The sequence below is a fragment of the Labeo rohita genome, chromosome 8 (genome assembly GCF_022985175.1).
Source record: "Labeo rohita strain BAU-BD-2019 chromosome 8, IGBB_LRoh.1.0, whole genome shotgun sequence".
NCBI classification, from domain to species: domain Eukaryota; kingdom Metazoa; phylum Chordata; class Actinopteri; order Cypriniformes; family Cyprinidae; genus Labeo; species Labeo rohita.
In genome coordinates, this window is record NC_066876.1 from 2536176 (window position 1) to 2558583 (window position 22408).

Here is a 22408-nt window from a genome sequence, read left to right on the forward strand (position 1 = left end):
AGTTTCTGTCTGACATCACATGTCATTCTTTCATACATTTCATACATCTAAAGTAGTAACATACACTAAAAATATTCAAAATACCTCAGCAGCCATATCGCTGGAAATATTAGCAATGGCATATACCACTCATTTTATTCAGTAAACCTTATCAGTTGACTTTAACAGCAATAATTTAAATTTTATGGTTAAAAGAGGCTTCAATCTGTAACATTAGCAAAACTGACAACTAACAAGAACAATCACTTTAAACCAATTACAAGCGACCGATTAAAATCATCCTGAATCATTCTGTTTAGGCAAATATGTAGCTTTTAATGACCGAGACATTCTTTAATCAAACAAATATTCCCATTCCGTTGTCTTATAATAAGACAATATTAAAATGAAGCAATATTACTGCCCTCAATTTAAATAATGTCACAGACTACCATCTGTCACATGGTGCAGTTTCCCAGCTAAAATTAATTCCTTGTTCATCCGTATGTCTTTCCATGTACTCCCATGAGAACAGAGTTCAACCCAGTATAAATATAACCACTTTCCCTACTTTGGACTAAATTTGGCATGACTAGATATTCTGTGCAAATTAAGATAACTAGATTACATTTTTTAATATAGATAAGGCTGTTTACTTTGGTTGGTTGTAGAACAGTTTTGCCATGGAAGACACCCCCTCCACATTTCACAACAGTAAATCATTGGCTTATGGCAGAACACAGAGGCCATGATAAAGAACATTTACCACTTATACAATTAACCCCAGATTTAACATTGTTTGTACACGGTATCAAGAAGCTATTTACTTATATTAGCCTCACTCCTGTTTGAGCACTTTAGTATTTTTTACACAATGGTTCTAGCCCAGCTGCACCTACAACTTTTACATAAAGAGGTTGTTTCTAACTACATATATACTTTCCAGGAAATCTAATGAATGTAGATATTCTGTAAAAATTATGATAACATAATGAGAGGTGTCACACCTTTGTCAGCCTTCTCTTTCTGTGCACACTGAATGAACTGCTAATCACATACTCCTGACATCATTTATCATCCCAATTAAGCTTTATTACCCACCACAAACACACAGACATTGCCTGGTCTCCACCAACGACAGTCAGACTCTCTTATACCATTGGATTTTCCTGCATTCTTTGTGCGTTACCATGTTTTAACTTTGTTTCCTTGTGTCTCTGTGAGTCTGTTTGACCGTAAAACAAATCAGCATTATCAAGTTAAGTTCTCATCATTATGTTCATCTGATTACTTACCTGTACAATTCTCCAAACCTGCCATAAAACTCCCACTCCTTGTGTTCTTATAGTGTCGGTAGCACTTTAATTATCATAGATACATGTAACAGTACATGCACTTATTAGAGTAATAACAGTAAATTATACATATTAAAAAAAAAAAAAAACGAACCCCAAACCAAACCCATAATCTTAACCGTGTAGTAAGTATATGTACTATATAATATTACTTGTGCAATTACATTGTAACAACATCACCTTAAAATGTAACTTTAATAATGTATTTAACAAAATGATAGTGTCATGCGTCATATTTAAAGGGGTCCTATTATGCTTTTTCGTTTTGAATTGTAGTCAGTGTGTGGTGTGTATGTTTGGGCATAAAAAGACCTACAAAGTACTTGTCTCAAAGTCCACTCCAAAGGGACATATTTCGTTTTTTTTTTTTTTTTTTTTTAAAGTCCCTTTTCAAGAACTACAACGAATGGCTCCTTTGGACTACAGTGTTTGTTTTCTGCATGTTATGATGTCACAGCGCGGCCCATTAGAATATCATTGAAATAAATCCCACCTACTGAAATTTGAATAGGGATGGGGGTGTAGGGATGAGGTGGGTGATTAGCCTTACTTTAGTAATGCAGCGTGGTATAAACAAGCACTGATTAGAGTTGCCGTATCAGACATGCAGTGTGTGGTAAGAGATTTATTCATCATACAGTGTGGATAGATTCACTTATAACGCAAGTGTTTTTTAAAATGCATAAACTTGCATTAGATTAGGCTAGGCTGATCAGTGATGATGTTCTTTGATAATGTCAATGTTAGGGTGCTTTTAGCCTTATGCTGGAGCTGGTTTTGGGCAGTGAAACTAAATATGTAAATAATTAAATACATTAGCACGATAATATCATGTATCTGCAATCTCACAGACTGAGGATGGGACTCAACACTACTGTAGTGTATTATTTACTCACCCTCCATGCCTCCATCGGAGTTATATTAAAATTTATCCTTGCACTCCCAAGCTTTAAAATGGCATAGATGAGTGTTTCTCTTCATCAGACCCAAACAAGTCCAATAAAGTGCATCCATCCATAATAGAAAGTGCCTCACATGGCTCCGGGGGGTCAATAAAGGCCTCTGTAGCTAATCAATACGTCAATAAAAATATCTATATTTAATATGTAAGTATCACTACACAAGTATCAGTTGTACACGGTACTTGCTACTTTGACAAGGGGCGTGGCAGTACTGAAACACTGTCTAAGCCAGGGGTGCCCAACCCTGTTCCTGGAGATCGACTTTCCCGTTTAGTTCCAACTCTAAAAAGGAAAGTCAATCTCCGGGACCAGGGTTGTGCACCCCTGGTCTAAGCTGTTTGAAAATCGCAATGCAGTGGGACAGTTAACCAATCACAACACATTTAATTTTTCGGCCGGTTGGCCTTCATTAAACCTGGAACTAATCGAGCGTTTTTTTTCCAGGCTGGGAGAATGGTATTGTAATACTATATATTATGTGAAAAATAATGTGTTTTTTGAACCACCAAGCATGAAAGCATGTTCTTGTACACCCCCAAAACAAATCAAGACTTTGTAAAAGAGCATAAAAGGACCCCTTTACACTATACCTGTAATCAGCATCTTGAAGAGCCATCTGAAAGTCTGTTTACCCTTCATACCCTTGTGATAAATGAACCGAAACGAATAAATGAAATCATGCAGGGACCACAATAGAATGTACAGCTGCATAGAAATATGATGCTATTTATGAGCAAATAACCTAAGTATTAAACTTCAACATAACTACTTGTGCCACCTTCATGAATTATATCTCATGCAGCTTATTGAGGAAAGGAGTGCTATTACTTGTCAAAGTCACTGATTTACAGTTTTTGCATAGACATTAAAGCAAGAAAATAAATCAACAGGCCTTATAAATCTTCCCAGCTCTGAATAATTCACTTGATGGCAGAAAAAAATCCTGATATAAATCTGGCACAAGAAGAAGTAAGTAGCATCCCAATACTGAATTATGATCTTTCTCTGGCAGCAATGAGTCTGTCTGCCCATCTATCTATCTGTCTGTCTGTCTGTCAAACACAAATGCGATTAGGTCTCAACATTCTGTCATTCTGAACAGATATTTCACAGCAAACCAGTTGTAGCTGCATTAGCAGGCTTTTATTAGGGCATAATACAGCTTGCACATTTCACAAAAAAGTTGGTACAATAAAACATAAATATATTTTCCTTTTTTGTTTCACTTGAGATATACACACAAAGTGCTTTGGTAAAAGATAAGACTATTAAACCTAAAAATATATATATATATATATATATTCAGTGAGCTACATGTAGGAGAAAGCAGAGGTTCTTAATACAGTATGTTGTACGTTGAGGCTCTATTATTCAAGAATGTTCTTCTACATCACAATAAGTTGTCTGCATGGTAAACATCATTGTTGACGCTCCTTATCTGCAAGTCTCTTTGCCTTGTTCTGCAGGTAGCGTGCTTTTCCTTCTTCAAACCGCTTCTGCTCCTCTTCACCTTCCAGCTGCAATAAGATAAATAAACACATTTTACACACAAGCACAGTGAAGCTGAATACTGTGATGCGCTGGAAACGCTGCAAATTTGAAGGTCATAAGGTCATAACGCTGAAGTGTTCAGAACATTATCAGAATATTTTCACACAGACACTTCCTCATTTTACATTCTCCCATCTGAGTACTGAACATTTGTCAGCTGCAGTGAATGTTTGTAGATGAGGTAGATGTGTCTATTTTGCTGTACTTCACAATAAATAATGCAAATGTAACCACAAGAGAATTTCACTGGTGGAAACATGTTAAATTTTGTCTTAACAGCACTGCAGTCTGGGTGGACTGGCTGGCTTAAAATGTAATCAGCTCAATATCTAGCTCGTTATAGCAGCGTTGATTCTGATTGGGCGTCAATGTTTTAATCATTCATCAGCTGGGGAAAAAATCGTTCTGAAAGTGATTCCAGCGTTATTGTGTCTCTGTGTCTTTATTGTTATAGCTGTGGTGTGGACTGTGCTATTCTTTAATACCGAGATATATCTTTATTGTTATTTTTATAGTTATCATCCTTGGTGTGAACAGGCCTTTAATCTTAGTTGTTTCAATATTTACTAATACATTTTTATATCAAAAAGTTGTATAAGATTATGCACTGTGAACTAACATGAACAAACAATAAACAATTGGATTTTTTATGAACTAACAAAGATTAATGAATGCAGTAAAAAAGTATTGCTTATTGTGAGTTTGTGTAAGCTAATACGTTAATGAGCGCTAAAAAACAGAGAGTGTAAAGAAGGTATTACTGAAGGGAAAAAACCCTGCAGCAATGCAATAAAGTCCTGTGAAGAGTGCATTGCTTAAAATAAATAAATAAACAAATAAATGAAAATTAGATGGGTCATTACATGATAAGTGGACCTTATAAAAATATAACCTTGTAAAATGTGGTACTCAGTCTATGGTCACTAGACTTAGCACTCAACTGAATTCCATTCATACGTATGCAAACTCAGGAGACCACAAATGCACATTCTGCTGTGTATGAATGCAAATTCGCATGCGAGAAGATGTCGAACAAATAGAGTATAAAAGTCACAGCCCGACCTCTTGGCTGAACTGAAATAGCACAAACGTCAAGGTTTGCAACAAAATGGGAAAATGGAGAACAGCAGATGATATATTTTTAAATTCTTGTTTTCGTTTTTCTTTCTTTTACACCTCAACTAATTGTGAGGTGTAAAAACTATGTAAAAATTATGTGTATTATTTAAGTAAGGTCAGGAGCAAATTCGCCAGTTGCAAAAAAAAATAAAAAATTCTTGGAGATCTAAAATAAAACAAAAGATGTTTGCTTTGGGAGCACAGCTTCATCACGGACAAACAACAATACTGCGCGAGAGAGCAGGATGTCAGTTGACGTTAGGCTTCATCTTGCAGCTGCACACTACACCATGGCTATTCTTATCATTGGCTATAGGTCACCAGCTAGTCATGCGCGGCAGTGGCAGATGGCGGCCAACCTTAGGGAACAAACTGTGCAGTGACAACTGAAGCAGCCTTGCTGATGAGGGCATGTGCATAAATGGGAATCACAGATATAGGATGTATATCCACAGCAATGTTATATAAGCACATGCAGATACACTAAACTTCATAGGGTTGATGATGTTGAGGCTAATTTTATTTTTCTGAGGTGACCCAGTTTAATGGAGAGCATATGAACTGTTGCACTTATTATTATTTTATTTAAATGGCATGCAGCAATGAGACACCTGAGGCTGTGCCGTACAGTGATTTTACCATGGCGTTAGGCAAAATGTGGAGCAGGGTGAAAATGATGAATTATTAATAGCATTAATCACATTTATTAATGATAATTATTGAAATAAACCATTTTCCACATGTAGTTAATTAGTGTAACTCATGGATGTTTGCAGCTGCCAATCAACATGCAACTCACTGCATTAAGTATAGCTTTGCATTGGGATCCTGATCATCCTGGTAATTATTTATTACCTTCAATGATGAAGTTACAGTGATTAGAAATCAATTATATAAAGAATAATTCCCACTGTAAAATCTGGTTGGATGAGCCTCATTTAAAGCCATTGTAAAATGGCAATAAAAACACCTCTGTGACCACACATTCAATATTAGCACGAGAACGATTTAAACTGTTTGGTTAGCTTCTTATGTAGACAAATGTTACATATTCCTGGTACAGTGGTCAATTATTCCGTTTCAGCTGTCAATTTGACTGTTGATTGGCTGACAAGAATTAAATATTCCACAAAGCTCTGTAACAACCTGGTTTAATTATGAAACCTGCGTGTTAAACACATTCCCTTCCAACAAATTCAAAACAAAAAGCTCTCCCTATAATTTCTATCTAAAAAACAACATCATATGACCTTGAAGGAAGTCCTGGCTGGGTCAGTGACTGTCCTGTTGCTCAGGGCTCATGATGAGGCCAGGAAAAGACACAGGGCCATGGCAGCAGTGCTTGTCTTGGACAAATTAAATTAAGCTGGAGGGAAGCTCAGTGCCTCAGTCACAGAGAGAGTGACTGGCAGAAGACCAGAGTGACTGCTCCAGCAGAAACCACCAGAGTGTGAAACATTATACGATTTAGTGTTAAAGGGGTCATCGGATGCCCATTTTCAATAAGTTGATATGATTCTTTAGGGTCTTAATGAAAAGTCCATAATATACTTTGATTAAAAATTCTCAATTGTTGTGTAAAACAACACCCTTTTTACCTTGTCAAAATCAGCTCTGCAAAAATCATCCTGTTTTGGTTGAGGTTGCTTTAAATGTTAATGAGCTCTGCTCGCCCCGCCCCTCTCTTCTCTCTGTGGAGTGACGAGCCTGTTTACTTTTTCCGCATTTAGCAGCGTTTAGCTGCTAAACTTGCTAACTAGCACGTTGTTAGGAAGGGTGATTGCAGAGATTCATTAAAAAAACCTCTTATAAATACTGTTGCTCTAAGTGAAGCTGGATCATGAATGATTTGTGCAATCATTGACACGTTTATGTAGATCGGGATGCGCATTCCCTTCACAAACAAATATAATCCACTGCATCTTCAGCGGCTCAGATGTCTGGAGTAAATGACGACCACTACGTTCATTATTACATCCAGCAACACAACACCTCAATCAGAGATATTACAGGGAATTTACATCCCTGCTTCGGCATCAAAACAATGGAGGTCGGACTGTTACAGCTGATTTAAGGCGAAATCTGAGAATGGCTCGATTTGAAAAAGGGAATATTATTTTTACAGATTAATTAAAAACCACTGCATGGATTTTTATCATTATAGGGTAGATTTGTACATACACTGCCAACAGACATTAATGTTCAAACAAGATGTAAAAGTGAACTTTAACGCCTTAAAAGTGAACCCCTTTAACGAAAAACAGTAGTAGTTAAATGGAAACTGCAAATGGAAATAGCCAATATGGATGCTGAAGAAAGCTGGCATTATTTTAGGTTTTATCTACTGAGACTAGAACTGTTGCTGAGTAGGCCTCTATACAAACAAGTGAGCGCAGATATTTCTAACAATGCAAGCTTGATTTCACATGACACATATTTTCTATGAGTCATAAAATATACAGCAGCACAGGCAGCACTGTATTCTTAAAGTTACTGCAGTGTGCACAATAGCAGAACTTAACTGTTATTGTCTCTTCAGCTCAACTACTATAATGTCATGGTGAAGAAACTGCGTAAGAAATTTAATATAAGAACTGGAGTTTCTTACTGCCACAGTATCACAAAAAACACATTAAATACAGTATGTACATTCAGACCACACAGTTGCAGTGGGATTACCAAATTAAATTAGCAGTATTTGACTGGTCAGGCCTCCATGAGGCAAAAGGCTTAATGTAAATATTAGCATAATAATGAAAAAAGTACACTTTTAAAAAACAGTATTATAGCACATAAATCTGGATATGGTATGAATTTGTACATCTCACGGCTCTGACCAGGCTTTTGGCAAACATTTGATTTGCAGTGGCCCTTAAGCACAGCAAAGTCATACTATTACATCAGACCTGCCTCCTTAATGAAGCTCTCAGCAGAAACCACAATATAATTCCATTACATCAACTGAGCAATGTGTGTAATTAGGAGTTGCATTTCTGATAAGTGGATTATCTGGATAACATCTGTCACTCTCTTAACTGTCACTGCACACAGCTTCTCAGACAGTCAAATGCTTAAGTTGAATCCATTATGAACATGAATCCATAATGAACATTACGTTAGACAAGCAACAGACAAGCAAACAGAATCACCTGACCTTACAGCGTTGAAAGTGAAAATGTGCTATAGCTACCTAACAGTTATTTCTGCCTAATCTGATCCTACAAAATACTTCAGTTGGTGCAACTTAATGTGAAAAATTTGATTCTGTCTTTTTTATTTTATTTTTTTTTTTTTTTGTATGACCCCAAAATTAATAAAGACACCAAAACGCATCATAAAAACTGTTTAATGTTGAGTAGTCCATCTTCTAAAGCCAAACAAAGCAAGCTCATATTTAATAGTAATCTTTTCTTCAGTGGAACCAACAAAATGTAATTTGCAATTCAGGTTCAAAACTTGTTTGTTGTATGGAAAAGAGCTGATTTAAGGGATCTTTAAAAAAAAAAAAAAAATCTTGTTGTTGAGCATATGGGTTCAGAAAGATGAGGGTGATTAGATAATGAGATATTTCTTGTAGGTGTGAACTATTCCTTTAACAATATCCAATAAAAACACACAAGCTGTAGAAAGCTTGAGCAAGGAGTCAGACTATTAATGAAGGAAATGTATGTGGCTTGGGGTTCAGCAGTCCCTGAGCCCTTTTCACTTTAACTTTAATTACACAAATTACATTTCGGCTGAAACAACTGCAGTAAAGTGTCATTGTTATGCTATAATGAAAGCAATTAATCGCCTGCTAATATACCAGCTTTCGATACTGATGATATGTTACCAGATTTGTGCTGTTTTGTCAGTAAGCAGCTGTGATTAGACATTTGAAAGGGCATTACTGCCAAGCAGTTATCAATATAGGAGATAAAAAGTGATCCAATGCCCCCATCATTTGTACTTTATTTAAATTGGCCAAAGAATTTAAATTAGATCATGATACAGCCTCCCAAGTTTAGATCCATGCATAGAACAAAAGGGACCAATCATGCAGGATGCATTTGAGAAATGGAAAATGAAAAAATGAAAAAATGCAAGCATAAGAATGAGAAAAAAAGGAAACAATTTCAAGATGCATTTTTTAGTTTAGTTTAATTTATTTTACCTCTAGTGCCGTGTTTTTAGAATGTCATGTTAAGTGTGAGGCGTAAGTGCAGCGGCCAAAGACATCCATCTAAAAGACTAAATTAAAAGAAACACTGGTACATATATTAATAAAAAAATAATAATAAAAAATAATAATTAATCAATAGTTCTGTCATGACAACTCTCAGAGGGATTGGCATAGTCATGTACATGACAATGTAAATGTATTTGGTCTTGGCGGAATAGATCTGCTATGCTGCTGCGGCAGAGAAAGTCCCGAGACTTGCTACTGCCAATACATCCACAACATGCTGCTGTGAGCATGTAAGATATATTGCATATTGCATATAACATATATGAATAACCCCCATAGCATACATGAATCACATCGTAACAGATCTATCCACAAGTTTCTTACGCCCCATGAGGCCTTGCATCAAAAGTGGGAGCATCTTCTGGTTCAAAGTAAACAAGCAGGACGTGACACTCAGACAAATGAAGCCTCGTGAAACACCGAGACTTTCCTCTGACTGTTTCGGGAAAAGATTCAAAGCTTCGAGAGTGTCGAAAACAGCACGACCTGGTGGTTAGTAAAAAATAAAGCAAGCATTCACCACAGTTTTCATAGATTGACTCATGTTTATGCACAAATAAAAGCCTAACCGTGTGTGTGTTTGTTTGTGACTCTGATAAATTAATTTACCCATTGAATAGTACCATTAAATGCCAGTATGAATATCAATATGATGTACTAGAAGAATAATGTACACATATATTAATTGTGTATGGCAATATTTAATTTTCCTGAAATAATTTGTATTCTTCATATTACTTGTATGACTGGGTATTTGAAAATGTAATTATTAAATAAGTCCAGTGAAAATGTACTTGCAAAGTAAGACGCAAAGTGTGTTGTGACAAGCCTGGAATTGAGGCTTCATCTGGCATGCCCTTTAACACAAGCTCTGATGTCTCAGTTCAAATGTCATTTCACTAGTTGACCGTCATTCAAGATTTAGTGATCCAAACTTGCTAATGATGTGGGAACACAAATTCGAACAGCATATGTTGTCCCTAAGAACCGTAATGACATCTCTCATAAAGATGTGCAACTTTACAAAGTAAACAATGGTCCAAAAAAACACTTAGCCTCTTAGCTAATTAGCATACAAAATACCATTGGTATACTATGTCCACTACCTCATCGGAAGTTGTACCCACGTTTTTTTTACAGTAGTGCCCCCCCCGGAAACTTGTGGATACAGGTGGAGCTGGGGAAGGTGGAGGGTTTCTGAAGCATGCTGCAAAACTGCTTACGGCTAGCACTAGTCATATATTTGAATGTTGAGCAGTGAACTCATTGGCTACTGATACAGGAGAGAACCAATCAGCTGTGCCATGTGATAATGATGTCATCATCTATCGTGATTGCGCCATCTAGAGTTTCATGCCAGAACTCTGTATTTTCAAAAATATTATCTGCTTTAATTCAACTATTAGAGTAGTCTGATACAAAATTCTAAACTATAATATCTTTATTTTTGAAATACATATGTTTATTGGGCTTTACAAAACAAACAAATTCAGAGGTGTATTATTTACTATCCATCGGTAAACCAACACTACATTATTACAAAGAATGCAATGCATGTAGATATCAGTAATTAACTAGGCCAATTAACATCCAGTTTTAGGTCTATTTGAACTATTTAAGTTTAATAGAATCTTGCCAATAAAATCTACACCAGCTTTACATTGAGTCTCATACACATTTGCTGCATTTTTAACAAAATGGCTCTCATGCAGCCTAGCACCAAAACTTACCTAATATTTTAAAATCATCCTATTGAGCTAAATCACTATTCTTATTTACAAGTGACATTTCACTATTCTGTGCTGATAATCCAGCTGTAAAGAAGAGAAGTGCTTTAACTAGCTCTCTGATCCACAATGTCTCAATTAACCTTTTGTTCTGTGACCTTTGCAGCTGCTCCCAGAATGCCTCTCCATGTTAGTGCACAACTAAACACTATAGAGGTATCTTCTTTGGATGTATTTCTTTGGAAATCTACATTATCCCAGGGGTGAGACAGCTTTAAAATACCACACTTTGTAAAGGTGCTCCGTTTCAAATATTCATTGGCTTTAAGATGGTGACTTTCAGGGTTCAGGATATATACTAGAACACCCATGACATCTTGGCCTCGCCAGCTGCTAATGTTGCAAGGAATGTGTTAGAGAAACCTAAAATTATTGATTATGTTGACATTTACACACCTTCATGCCTTTTGAAGATGTTTAGCAGAGAACAAAAGAATACAATGACCAGAGGTTGTAAAGCTTCAAAAAGAGACATAAAGGCACTATTAAGAAAGCCTGAAATTGTTTAATATCACACTCTCAGAAATAAAGGTACGAAAGCTGTCACTGGGTAAGTGTCCATGTTGGTACCCTAAACGTACATATAAGTACCTAACGTGCACAAAAGTGTACCTTTTAAAAAGATACCACCCCAGTGACAGCTTTTGTACCTTTTTTCTAAGAGTGTGGTATAGTTACGATTCATGCAAGATCCAATGCAATTTAGTGCCACTGACATCAAAAACGGCAAATGTCTTGATGCACCTATTTTAATACGGAAGCTCAAATTCTGGGTTGGTTGCTACACAAGTCTATGGCTTCAAAAGGCTTGGAATCAGAATGAACACTTTTAAGATACTTTTCCACCCCCTTTTGGTGCTTGATAGCCTCTAGTCATCATATGCTTATTTGTATGGAAATGGACATTGTGAACACAACTCAAAACATCTTTTTGTGTTCCACAGAAGAAAGAATGTCATGGTTTGGAACAACATGAGGCTGAGTCAGAATTTTCCAGCTATTTCTTTGGTACGTAATCAAAACCCTATTCTATATTCAGTCCAAGTGCTATGAGTCTGACAGAGCATGCATTTTTATTGACTCCTTACCTAGGTCTGTTGCCACATATGCAATGCTTATATACATGTGTAGAAATATATATTTTCGAAAATCTTTTTCATGTTTTCACTGGAAAAATCACTGGAAATTTCATTACCAAGTAACAAGTAATCTTGTATTTCTGTTTGTATTCGTGTTTGATGTGTGATATCACGCTTTTAACCTCTTATTGCACACACATCACAAGCTGTTTCTAAAAATAAACACAGTTATCATGCTGCAAACCCAGTGGTTGCTAGGGTAACTCAACTTGTTTTGTGTGGCATGGACCACTGTTTGTCAAAAGCATTAATGATTCCAGAACGTCTGTTTGACTAGACTCCAAATTCATTTTTCTAATCAGTATTTTTGTCATGTTTTTTAGTAAAAAATATCTAAACACTTAAAACAAGATGCATTTACTGGAAATGATAAATTTTGCTATGAGATAAGAGAAAATGTCTTGTTTTCTGTCAAGAAACTCAGCTTTAGTGAGGTTTATGCTAACTTCATGATACATTCTCTTAAAACATGTCTTATTTTACATAATTATGCTCTCCAAGTAAATTGGCCTCATTTTAAAAGCCTTTAGATGTTGTTACTGAAAAAAAGACAAAAATACTTGCTGTATGTACTATTCTTATTAGAGCATATTTCTGATACGTTTCCTGAGAAGACCCTGTCATAACACTTGCTCCAAAAAGGCAAACCTCTGAACATCTGGGTGATCCTTGCAGCTTTCATTGTGTGCAGCATGCCATTCAATAGTCCCACCCATCCCATGATCCCCCACTTCTCTGCGCTTTCACTCCGCGTGCTGTTCACCCCTCCCCCAGCCCATAACTCCCCTCTACCAAGAGCTAAAACTGGAACTCCTAAAAATAGAATGAAAGATCTTTCACTGAAAGAAGAAAAAAAAAAAACACCTGAAGTCTGAAATAGCAGGAATAGTCTGTCAATATACTATTTATATTCTGAAACATAAGAACTGAGAGCCACAATATGACTGATGCTCATGCAGTTTTCATTTGCATTTCCATTTATGGAATGCAGACCTCAAACAAATAGGGCTGAACAGCAATAGAGTAATTTCTAATCCAAGGAGCTGCATGGTCCTATATTTAGGGGTACATCTGATATAAACATCATGAGTCAAAAAATGAAATTAACTTTCTTAACAAAACAATTACTGCCATAAGGTAATGCATTCCTTCAGCATATTGTATGTAACTGTGGGGCTTAAACAGCAGTGTTTTGTTAAGATTATAGTCACTAGTTTATCACGTTTTAAGTTTCCTTTGCACATATATATTATGTCTGATAGTTTCAGTATTATCATTTAAGACCGTAACATGATGTATTATGAATCTGCATTATAGATAATTGCAATATTGTACTTTTGAAATATTATATATTAAGAGTTCAGATGCAAAACCAGCTAAAAGCCATCTCGGTCAAAATGAGATAATGATACTGAGTGAATGCTCTCGACACATATTATACGTCCATCAAATACTTTTTCTTCAAATTTGCTAAAATACCAGCCTCAGCCCAATCAGAAGTACCAGTACTTACATAGAAACCTATACATCTGAGCCTGATAAAAATGCATTTTTTAAAGAAAGACGTTAGATCGATTTAGCTGGTTTTGCATCTGAACTCTTCATATATATATATATATATATATATATATATATATGTACAGTAACCAAAATTATAAACGCAACACTTTTGTTTTTGCCCCCATTTTTCATGAGCTGAACTCAAAGATCTAAGACTTTTTCTATGTACACAAAATGCCTATTTCTCTCAAATATTGTTTACAAATCTGTCCAAATCTGTGTTAGTGAGCACTTCTCCTTTGCTGAGATAATCCATCCACCTCACAGGTGTGAAGTATCAAGATGTTGATTAGACAGCATGATTATTGCATAGGTGTGTCTTAGGCTGGCCACAATAAAAGGCTCCTCTAAAATGTGCAGTTTTACTGTATTGGGGGGGTCCGAAAACCAGTCAGTATCTGACGTGACCACCATTTGCCTCACGCCATACAACACATCTCCTTCACATAGAGTTGATCAGGTTGTTGATTGTGGCCTGTGGAATGTTGGTCCACTCCTCTTCAATGGCTGTGCGAAGTTGCTGGATATTGGCAGGAACTGGAACACGCTGTCGTATACGCCGATCCAGAGCATCCCAAACATGCTCAATGGGTGACATGTCCGGTGACTATGCTGGCCATGCAAGAACTGGGATGTTTTTTTTATCTTCCAGGAATTGTGTACAGATCCTTGCAACATAGGGCCGTGCATTATCATGCTGCAATATGAGGTGATGGTCGTGGATGAATGGCACAACAATGGGCCTCAGGATCTCGTCACAGTATCTCTGTGCATTCAAAATGCCATCAGTAAAATGCACCTGTGTTTGTTGTCCATAACATATGCCTGCCCATACCATAACCCCACCGCCACCATGGGCCACTCGATCCACAATGTTGACATCAGCAAACCGCTCACCCACACGACGCCATACACGCTGTCTGCCAATCTGCCCTGTAAAGTGAAAACCAGGATTCATCCGTGAAGAGAACACCTCTCCAAAGTGCCAGACGCCATCGAATGTAAGCATTTGCCCACTCAAGTGGGTTACGATGACGAACTGCAGTCAGGTCGAGACCTCGATGAGGACGACAAGCATGCAGATGAGCTTCCCTGAGACGGTTTCTGATAGTTTGTGCAAAAATTCTTTAGTTATGCAAACCGATTGCTGCAGCAGCTGTCCGGGTGGCTGGTCTCAGACGATCTTGGAGGTGAAGATGCTGGATGTGGAGGTCCTGGGCTGGTGTGGTTACACGTGGTCTGCAGTTGTGAGGCCGGTTGGATGTACTGCCAAATTCTCTGAAACGCCTTTGGAGACGGCTTATGGTAGAGAAATGAACATTCAATTCACAGGCAACAGCTCTGGTGGACATTCCTGCAGTCAGCATGTCAGTTGCACACTCCCTCAAAACTCAAAAAGCGACATCTGTGACATTGTGCTGTGTGATAAAACTGCACATTTTAGAGTGGCCTTTTATTGTGGCCAGCCTAAGACATACCTGTGCAATAACCATGCTGTCTAATCAGCATCTTGATATGCCACACCTGTGAGGTGGATGGATTATCTCGGCAAAGGAGAAGTGCTCACTAACACAGATTTAGACAGATTTGTTAACAATATATGAGAGAAATAGGCCTTTTATGTACATAGAAAAAGTCTTAGATTTTTGAGGTCAGCTCATGAAAAATGGGGGCAAAAACAAAAGTGTTGTGTTTATAATTTTGGTCAGTGTATATCTCAAAAGCTTTGACATATTGTGATATTCATTTAATTTCATAGCATATCAGGAGCAACATCTTAAGTTCTGTATAACAGGTGATTGAGAAACATAGTCGACCAGACACATTACATGACAATAATTCTTTATTTCATAAAATTATTGTATTTGATTGATTGATGTAATAGAAAATTACAGTTTAGTTAAATAAAGTTATATTTAATTAAATGTATATTTCGTAAAAGTTTAATAAATGATGCATATAGGCTTAAAATAAAATACTGATCTGTTTATGACTAATACTTCAGCTGACACTGTTGAGTTACAGACAAGATTGTTAAAATATTTATTTTGGCATGCAATGTCAGCATTAGGGATTGCATTGCTGCATATCACTATACTGATAATTTATGTGTTATGTGTGCCATCAAGGTGTATAATTATCTAAAATTTATTTTGAGAATAGAAATCAGAACAGATTCTCCATGTACATGTAGAATTAAAAACTGCAGCTGTCACACCAGTCTGGCCTTGACCCTTCTGACATGTATAATTACCATCCAGTTTCTAATTTACCTATTCTAAGTTGCTAGAGAATGTGGTGGCCGCCCTACAAAAATCCTTTCTTATCTCACCGCCTCTTGAGTGTATCTAATCAAGCTTCCTCTCTCTTCACAGCACTTCTGGTGTTCTCAAAGATCTCTTCATGACCACTGACTCTGGTTCCATCAGTATCCTAATTCTCTAAGACCTCTGCACTGCTTTTGACACCATATCTAATAAAATTCACATCTTACATCTTTCTGCACTTGCCATTTTTGGAACGGCTCTTTCCTGGTTCATTTCCTACCTGTCTGACATCAACATTACATCTCTATCCTCAGTCGAAGTCCACTACTTCCCCTCTCTCTTATGGTGTTCCTCAGGGTTCTGTGCTTGGTCTGTTACTTTTCATCACTTATATGCTTCCATTAGGTCACATAATTCATTGGCATTTTGATGACACCCAACCTTACATCTATTCCCTACGCACTGGGCATAATGTTTAAATCTTCTCTCCTTCCTTCACATCACCTAACGTACTAAGTATGCTTTTTCACCAACATATTATTTCTCATCTATATCCCTCCCTGCATCAAAGATGTGGAGACTCTAGTTCATGTTTTTATCACCCCCTGACTTGATTATTACAATTCTGTCTTCTATAGTTTATCAAGTCAATCAACAGGCTTCAATATATCCAGAATTCGGTATCCCGGGTCCTAACCTTTACTAAGAAATCTTCTCATATCACTCCAGTCTTACGCATGGTCTTGTCCCTTAGTACATTTCCGATCCCATTTACCCCTACACCCCAGTTTACAGATTAAGGTCCTCTGATACTGGTTTACTACTGATATCATGGTACAAGTTTTGGTGCCAGGGATTTCTCTACCTCAGCCCCCAAGTATCCCATGCTCGATATATCCAATGTTGTCATATTGTTATTGAACTATGACCCTGATTTTTTAGAAACACGCTATAAAAAATAAACATTATCATCATTATTATTATTGTTATTATTTATTATTATTATATAGAAAATAAACAACGGAAATAAACATAAATATTGGAGTGTTAAATAACATTTTATGTTCCTTTTGAAATACTACATTTTGAAAAGAATTACCATTTTAGAAAATAAATTGAACACAATTCAATACGATTAAAAAAAACACTGGTGATAATTTTGGGATTAGGCATCAAACTGACCCCAGATTGGTTCTGGACTCAGTGTGCACAAACAACTGGGAGTGGGTTGAGAGTTGTGTATTGATGCTGCACAGTGAGGCTATTATGAGTTTTCAGTAGGGAGCTGAGAATGCCAGCACCTATGGAGCTTACCTTCTGTCACTACCATATCGGAGGCGTCTCTGCATGCCTGCTTACAGCCAAAATGATGATTGATTGGCCTTCTGTTCAAGGATGAATATCTGCCCAAGGCCAATCTTATGTAAATGCTTTATTTGTTGCATAAGCTTATGAGGGTCTTGGGGCACATGTTTTAGCATATCATTTGCAGTTCATTACATGACCCAAACTGAGGTTGCATTAGATTTTAACATTGTCCATCATTTTGATGGACAGGGTTGTAAAAATTCTGTCATAATCTATTATTACCCGTCATTTTAATGATCATATTTGAATTATAATAACACATTTAATTACTTTTGTTCACATTTTCATTTTTAATTATGAACAGATGAACAGATGAGACTACGTAACTTTTCATGTTTAACGCCACACCCCGCAGTGACAGCGATTTTAATATACAGTTATGGCCAAAAGCATATCCACATGCTTATTGATTTTGTTTGTACTGCAACACCACAAAAAAACAGAGAAGAAATGTCAAACTCAAACTTTTTTTGTGTTGTTCCAAAGCAAACAAAAAAAATAAACATGCAAGTACCAAAACATTTGCAACTGCAAAAATTTTCTGAGAGAAGGGTTGCATTTTCTGACAGAATTGCAAGAATGCTATTCTTGGTCATGACTGTATTCTCATTTTTATGAACCAATATCGATTCGTAAATTCCAATCGATCTTTTGGTCTATGCTGTTTTCAGTTAATTAATGAACAGTGTGACTCCCATCCAATAAATCGCAATAGGTTAAGCTTTGTGTTACTTTTGATATGAAACAAAGTCTCAGATTTCAAATTCTGTCCATTTCATTAGGAAATTCAAGCAATAAATAACGTTTTCGCCCTCTTTAAAGTGATGTGATAGATCGTTGTAGCTTCTGGGTATTCGCCTGTGCGTAATCAAATGCATAGCAAAAGATTGGTGACAGTTTCATTTTTGTTCATTGTTTTGTTCCATGCACTTGCATTATATTTGCAAATAATTAGATAATTAATGAGCACATTAGATAAACAGATGATTAATGAGCACATCCTGTTTAGATTAAAACTAATTAATTGACAGTCAGTGCTGATTGCTAATCCATGTATCATTATAATATTACTTATTCACTCCCTTTTAGGAACATCATTAAACATTATTTACAATTTATCTAGACAGTGTTCATTTAAACAATTTTTAGAGATTTGCAACAGTTATTGAATAATAATGATAATAATAATAATAATATGCCACCAAAATATTAACTTAATTTTTTTTTTTTTTTTTTTTTTTTTTTTTTTTTTAGTTTTTTTTAATTTGCACCCAGTCTTGTGTATTCAGACAATATACTACATAGACAGCTAACGGCTATATCAAAACAGATATAAATAATGAATTAACCAAAAATTTCCTTGATTAAAGTTAGAAGTGAAGCTGAAATGTGTGTGCTTGATGCCTGAAAACAAATCTCACCGGTTCTCATATACAGTATCATGCACAAATGTTTGAGCTTCAATAAACCATATTTAATGTGCATAAGATAAAATGGAAAAAAAAGAAGCAAAAATGTAACGAGTACATTTCAAGTTGAAAAAAATTGTAAGGACTAAACATTTTTTTTCTTCCAAAATGTAATCGAGTAAAAGTGCAAATAAATAAAGTACAAATAATAATCAAGTACAAATCCCCCACAACAATACTCATGTACAACAGTCGAGTAAAAATCCTCAATTTTTTTTTATACCCCTGTGGAAAAGACCAAGGGCCGAAAGCTTCTCCCTCATAAAGACAATTTCAAACAATCATCCATATCCTTTTGTGCTGCCACATGTTAGAAAATAAATCTTAAAAGGTAGGCAGCCAGATCCTGTCTCGTGCAAAATACTCAAAATACAAACTAGACAGAGCTTCTTATGCTAAAACTTGATTTAAGGTTTAGAATATTCTTCAACATTCCAATATTACAGTACATATCAGCTTTGAATTACTCACCTTCAGCGGTGGCACAGCAAGGGGCTTGTTGTCTTTGTCCAGAGAGATGTAGGTGAAGAAGGCTGTGACAGCCCTATATTTTCCCTTCTCAGCCTCCACCAATGGGTCAGCATCAACGAAAACCTCAATCTCCATTGACTTATTACTGGTGAAGGTCATTCGGCCGGAAACGGTAATGACACAACCTGCAGGGATACATAATGTCAGGTATTATATCTATTGATCATTACATGATGCCATATTCACTCAAGACAGAGGTCTATGTGTCTAATGAATTAAACTGATATTGAGCTTTTCTGGTGTAGTACAAAGAGTTACAGTGAACGGGAAAGCTACTGTACTATGTGATAAAGTTAATATACACATTAATTAACTATACAAAATTAATATAATTATAGATTCAATGTGACAACCTTCTTATTATGATAAATTAAGGAGTACATAAACAGTGGGTCCTAACCACACTAAAAATCAATATGTGTAATATGTGTAATCAATGTGGAGAAATAAGCAATTTTTAAAACATTGGTCTGTTACTTATTATTATTATTACTATTATTAATAACAGATTTTTTGTGGTCTGACAAGTCACCTAAGGAACTGAGTAAAATAATTGTAGTAGGAAGTATACATTTGATTTGTACTGTACTTGTGTTCTATCAGCTAAGTTATTTATACCCTAGTAAGACTAGCTATGCTATTAATTTTGCTCTATTTTGCTCAGTTTTATTAAACCAGACATGGATGGTAAGAGACACTACATACTTCCTTGGTGCAATCTGATCTATGTTGTATCTTAACCAATGCTGGATGTGAGAATTGCTCCCTAATATCTCCTTTCACTTTCAACCATTTAAAGACCTCCTGATGCCTTTAATTTGATTAATAATAGATGGTCTGCACAGGCCCACTGCTGTAGGTCCAGATTTACTGATCAACCAGTATTAATGTGGACTGGTTCATATTTTCTTTTGACTTGTAGAGTCATACTTTTGGAGGACAGGGGCATGGCGTCTGGGTATGCAGGGTAAGCAGGTGCATATGGGTCCGGGCAGACTGGGGGCCCACCGAGCCGAGGGGGAACTCTTAATTGAAACAATAGAGCCCTGCCCTTGTCCGACAACTGATCAGAACAGAGCCCGTGTTTATCACACAGCTGCTGTTGCAGCCATTAATATAGTTCAGTTTCGGTTTTTAATGGCAAAATGGCTAGATTTCATTTTGTTTCTTTATTAAGATAATTTAGAAATACGTTTATGTTTGTTAGAGCTTTTGTTTTTTAAAGTAACGACCAAGCGGCCATTAGTTGAGAATATGTTTGCTCAATTTAGCCTTCTCAAATCAACACGACTTGCCTAAAATAACATCTATAGACATAAAACATGATGCATTTCACAATATTAATTTAAACATTTAACCTAGAAAATGTGCACAGACGCATATCCAGTCATTTTTGTGGAGAGTGGAAGCTATAGCACGCTTTGGACATGGACATTTTTGCTCATTAAGGTAAGAGTAATAAATCATTCGGAGCAGCAAAAGGTCTACTTTTATTTGTGCGCACTCACAATAATCAGCAAAACGTTGTGCTTTCATAAAATAAAGAAAACAACAAAAACATGCGCTTTCTGCCATCTCTTGAGGAATGCTTCACAAAAATTATGCAAAACTCAGAAAATATTTGCCTCACAAACATGATAAATGTATCTATAAAATGTTTAAATTACCATTTTAAAATTAAATGATTCCACCTACTCGCTCAAAAAAAAAAAAAGTCTGTGGCATCCAACTTGTCTTCATATTTAACATGAAAAACAGCAATAAAAAGGCTTCAACTCTGTTAACTGGCTGATTTATAAGAAAAATAAAACAATTTTGGCAAAGTTGTAGGCTTGTTGGCTTTTCTGAGGTAGGCTAAATGTTATGTTGCTACCATTATGACTATTCACAAGATGTTTTATTTTTTTTTTTTTTTTTTTTTTTTGAAACTCTGATTGATAGATTTCATGAGACATTGTTTTTATTACATTTTTTAACATGCATTCAAATATTTTTTCATGTTTATTTTGTGCTGCAAATTTTAAAGAGGAAAAGACCATTGATTCACATGCCGACTGATCTGAGGCGAATACAGTTAGCTCACTACAAATTAAAGAGCGTAAAAACATTTATTGTTTGTATTTTCTCATTAAATTGACAGAATTTATAGGCTGAGACTTGCGTGCCGCAAATAATGAATGGACTTGAAAACGTTAAATATTATTTCCAAGCAATTGTACCATAAATAAAACAAGTTAGTTGAAGTCCATAATGACTAGGGGGCCTGTACAAATTTTTGGCATATGGGCCCGGGGCTGACTTGCTACACCACTGTTTGAGGATGTCATGCAACCTGTCTATTTACACCAAAATAATCAGCTTCCTTCTGTCCTCCATATTAACTATTTACATTTATATGGTTGCATTTTTGTAGCATTTTTTTATTTGCATTTAGTGTTATTTTTCTCTGCTGTCTGAAACCACTCGACTCAGATCAGAATGAGCTCTTGGGTTGTGGCCCAACATTTGGCAACCACTAGTGTAATGTATTGTGCATCTTATACACTTGAACTGTACACCTTATAACTAACACACAATAAAGATAAAAAGTTTCCAGTCCGCATGGAGAATGAGAGAATTAATGAGGTTGCGTGAATGTGCAGAAGGCTGTTGTGGGTGAGGGTGACCATGTGTGTCACTTGCAGCCCCCTCCAAACAAACAATTATTGCTCGCAGCTTTCTATCCAACGACTTTGATCTGATCCGTCAAGGTTTTTTCAGAGTACCGCTTGCTCACTTCCACTTTTTTCTTTTCACTGGCCTTCTCAGTGATGCGGCTTTGACACCAGGCTCTATTAAACACAGCCCAGGAATGGACAGACCTCATTATCCCCTATATACCACATACCCCTAATGGATTCTGGGAAAAAAGAATGCTTAAATGTACCTTTACGCATTTAATGGAGCCCTGAGGTAGATGGAGAATGGCTTAATAAGACCTCAGGACTCTGAATTGCTAGTTACAGTGTAGAAAAGTGGATCTTGGCCATTTAAAAAGCATTCATGGCAATTTGTCGTTTAGAACAAGGCTGAGAAAAGGAGGATGTTGAAATT

General features: G+C 36.3%; 1 protein-coding gene across 5 annotated transcripts in view; it reads right to left on the reverse strand.

The window, feature by feature from the left end:
• Positions 1–3417: 3417 nt before the first annotated feature.
• acot7 (acyl-CoA thioesterase 7) overlaps positions 3418–22408 on the reverse strand; it is a 70548-nt gene continuing 51557 nt past the window's right edge. For all 5 annotated transcript variants that reach the window (XM_051116421.1, XM_051116420.1, XM_051116419.1 and 2 more), the window contains 2 exons: positions 19256–19440; positions 3418–3813 (listed from right to left, as the gene is read on the reverse strand). In XM_051116421.1, coding sequence (XP_050972378.1) covers positions 3715–3813; positions 19256–19440 — 284 coding nt within the window. In that variant the 3' untranslated portion in view covers positions 3418–3714. The remainder of the gene's footprint in view (positions 3814–19255; positions 19441–22408) is intronic.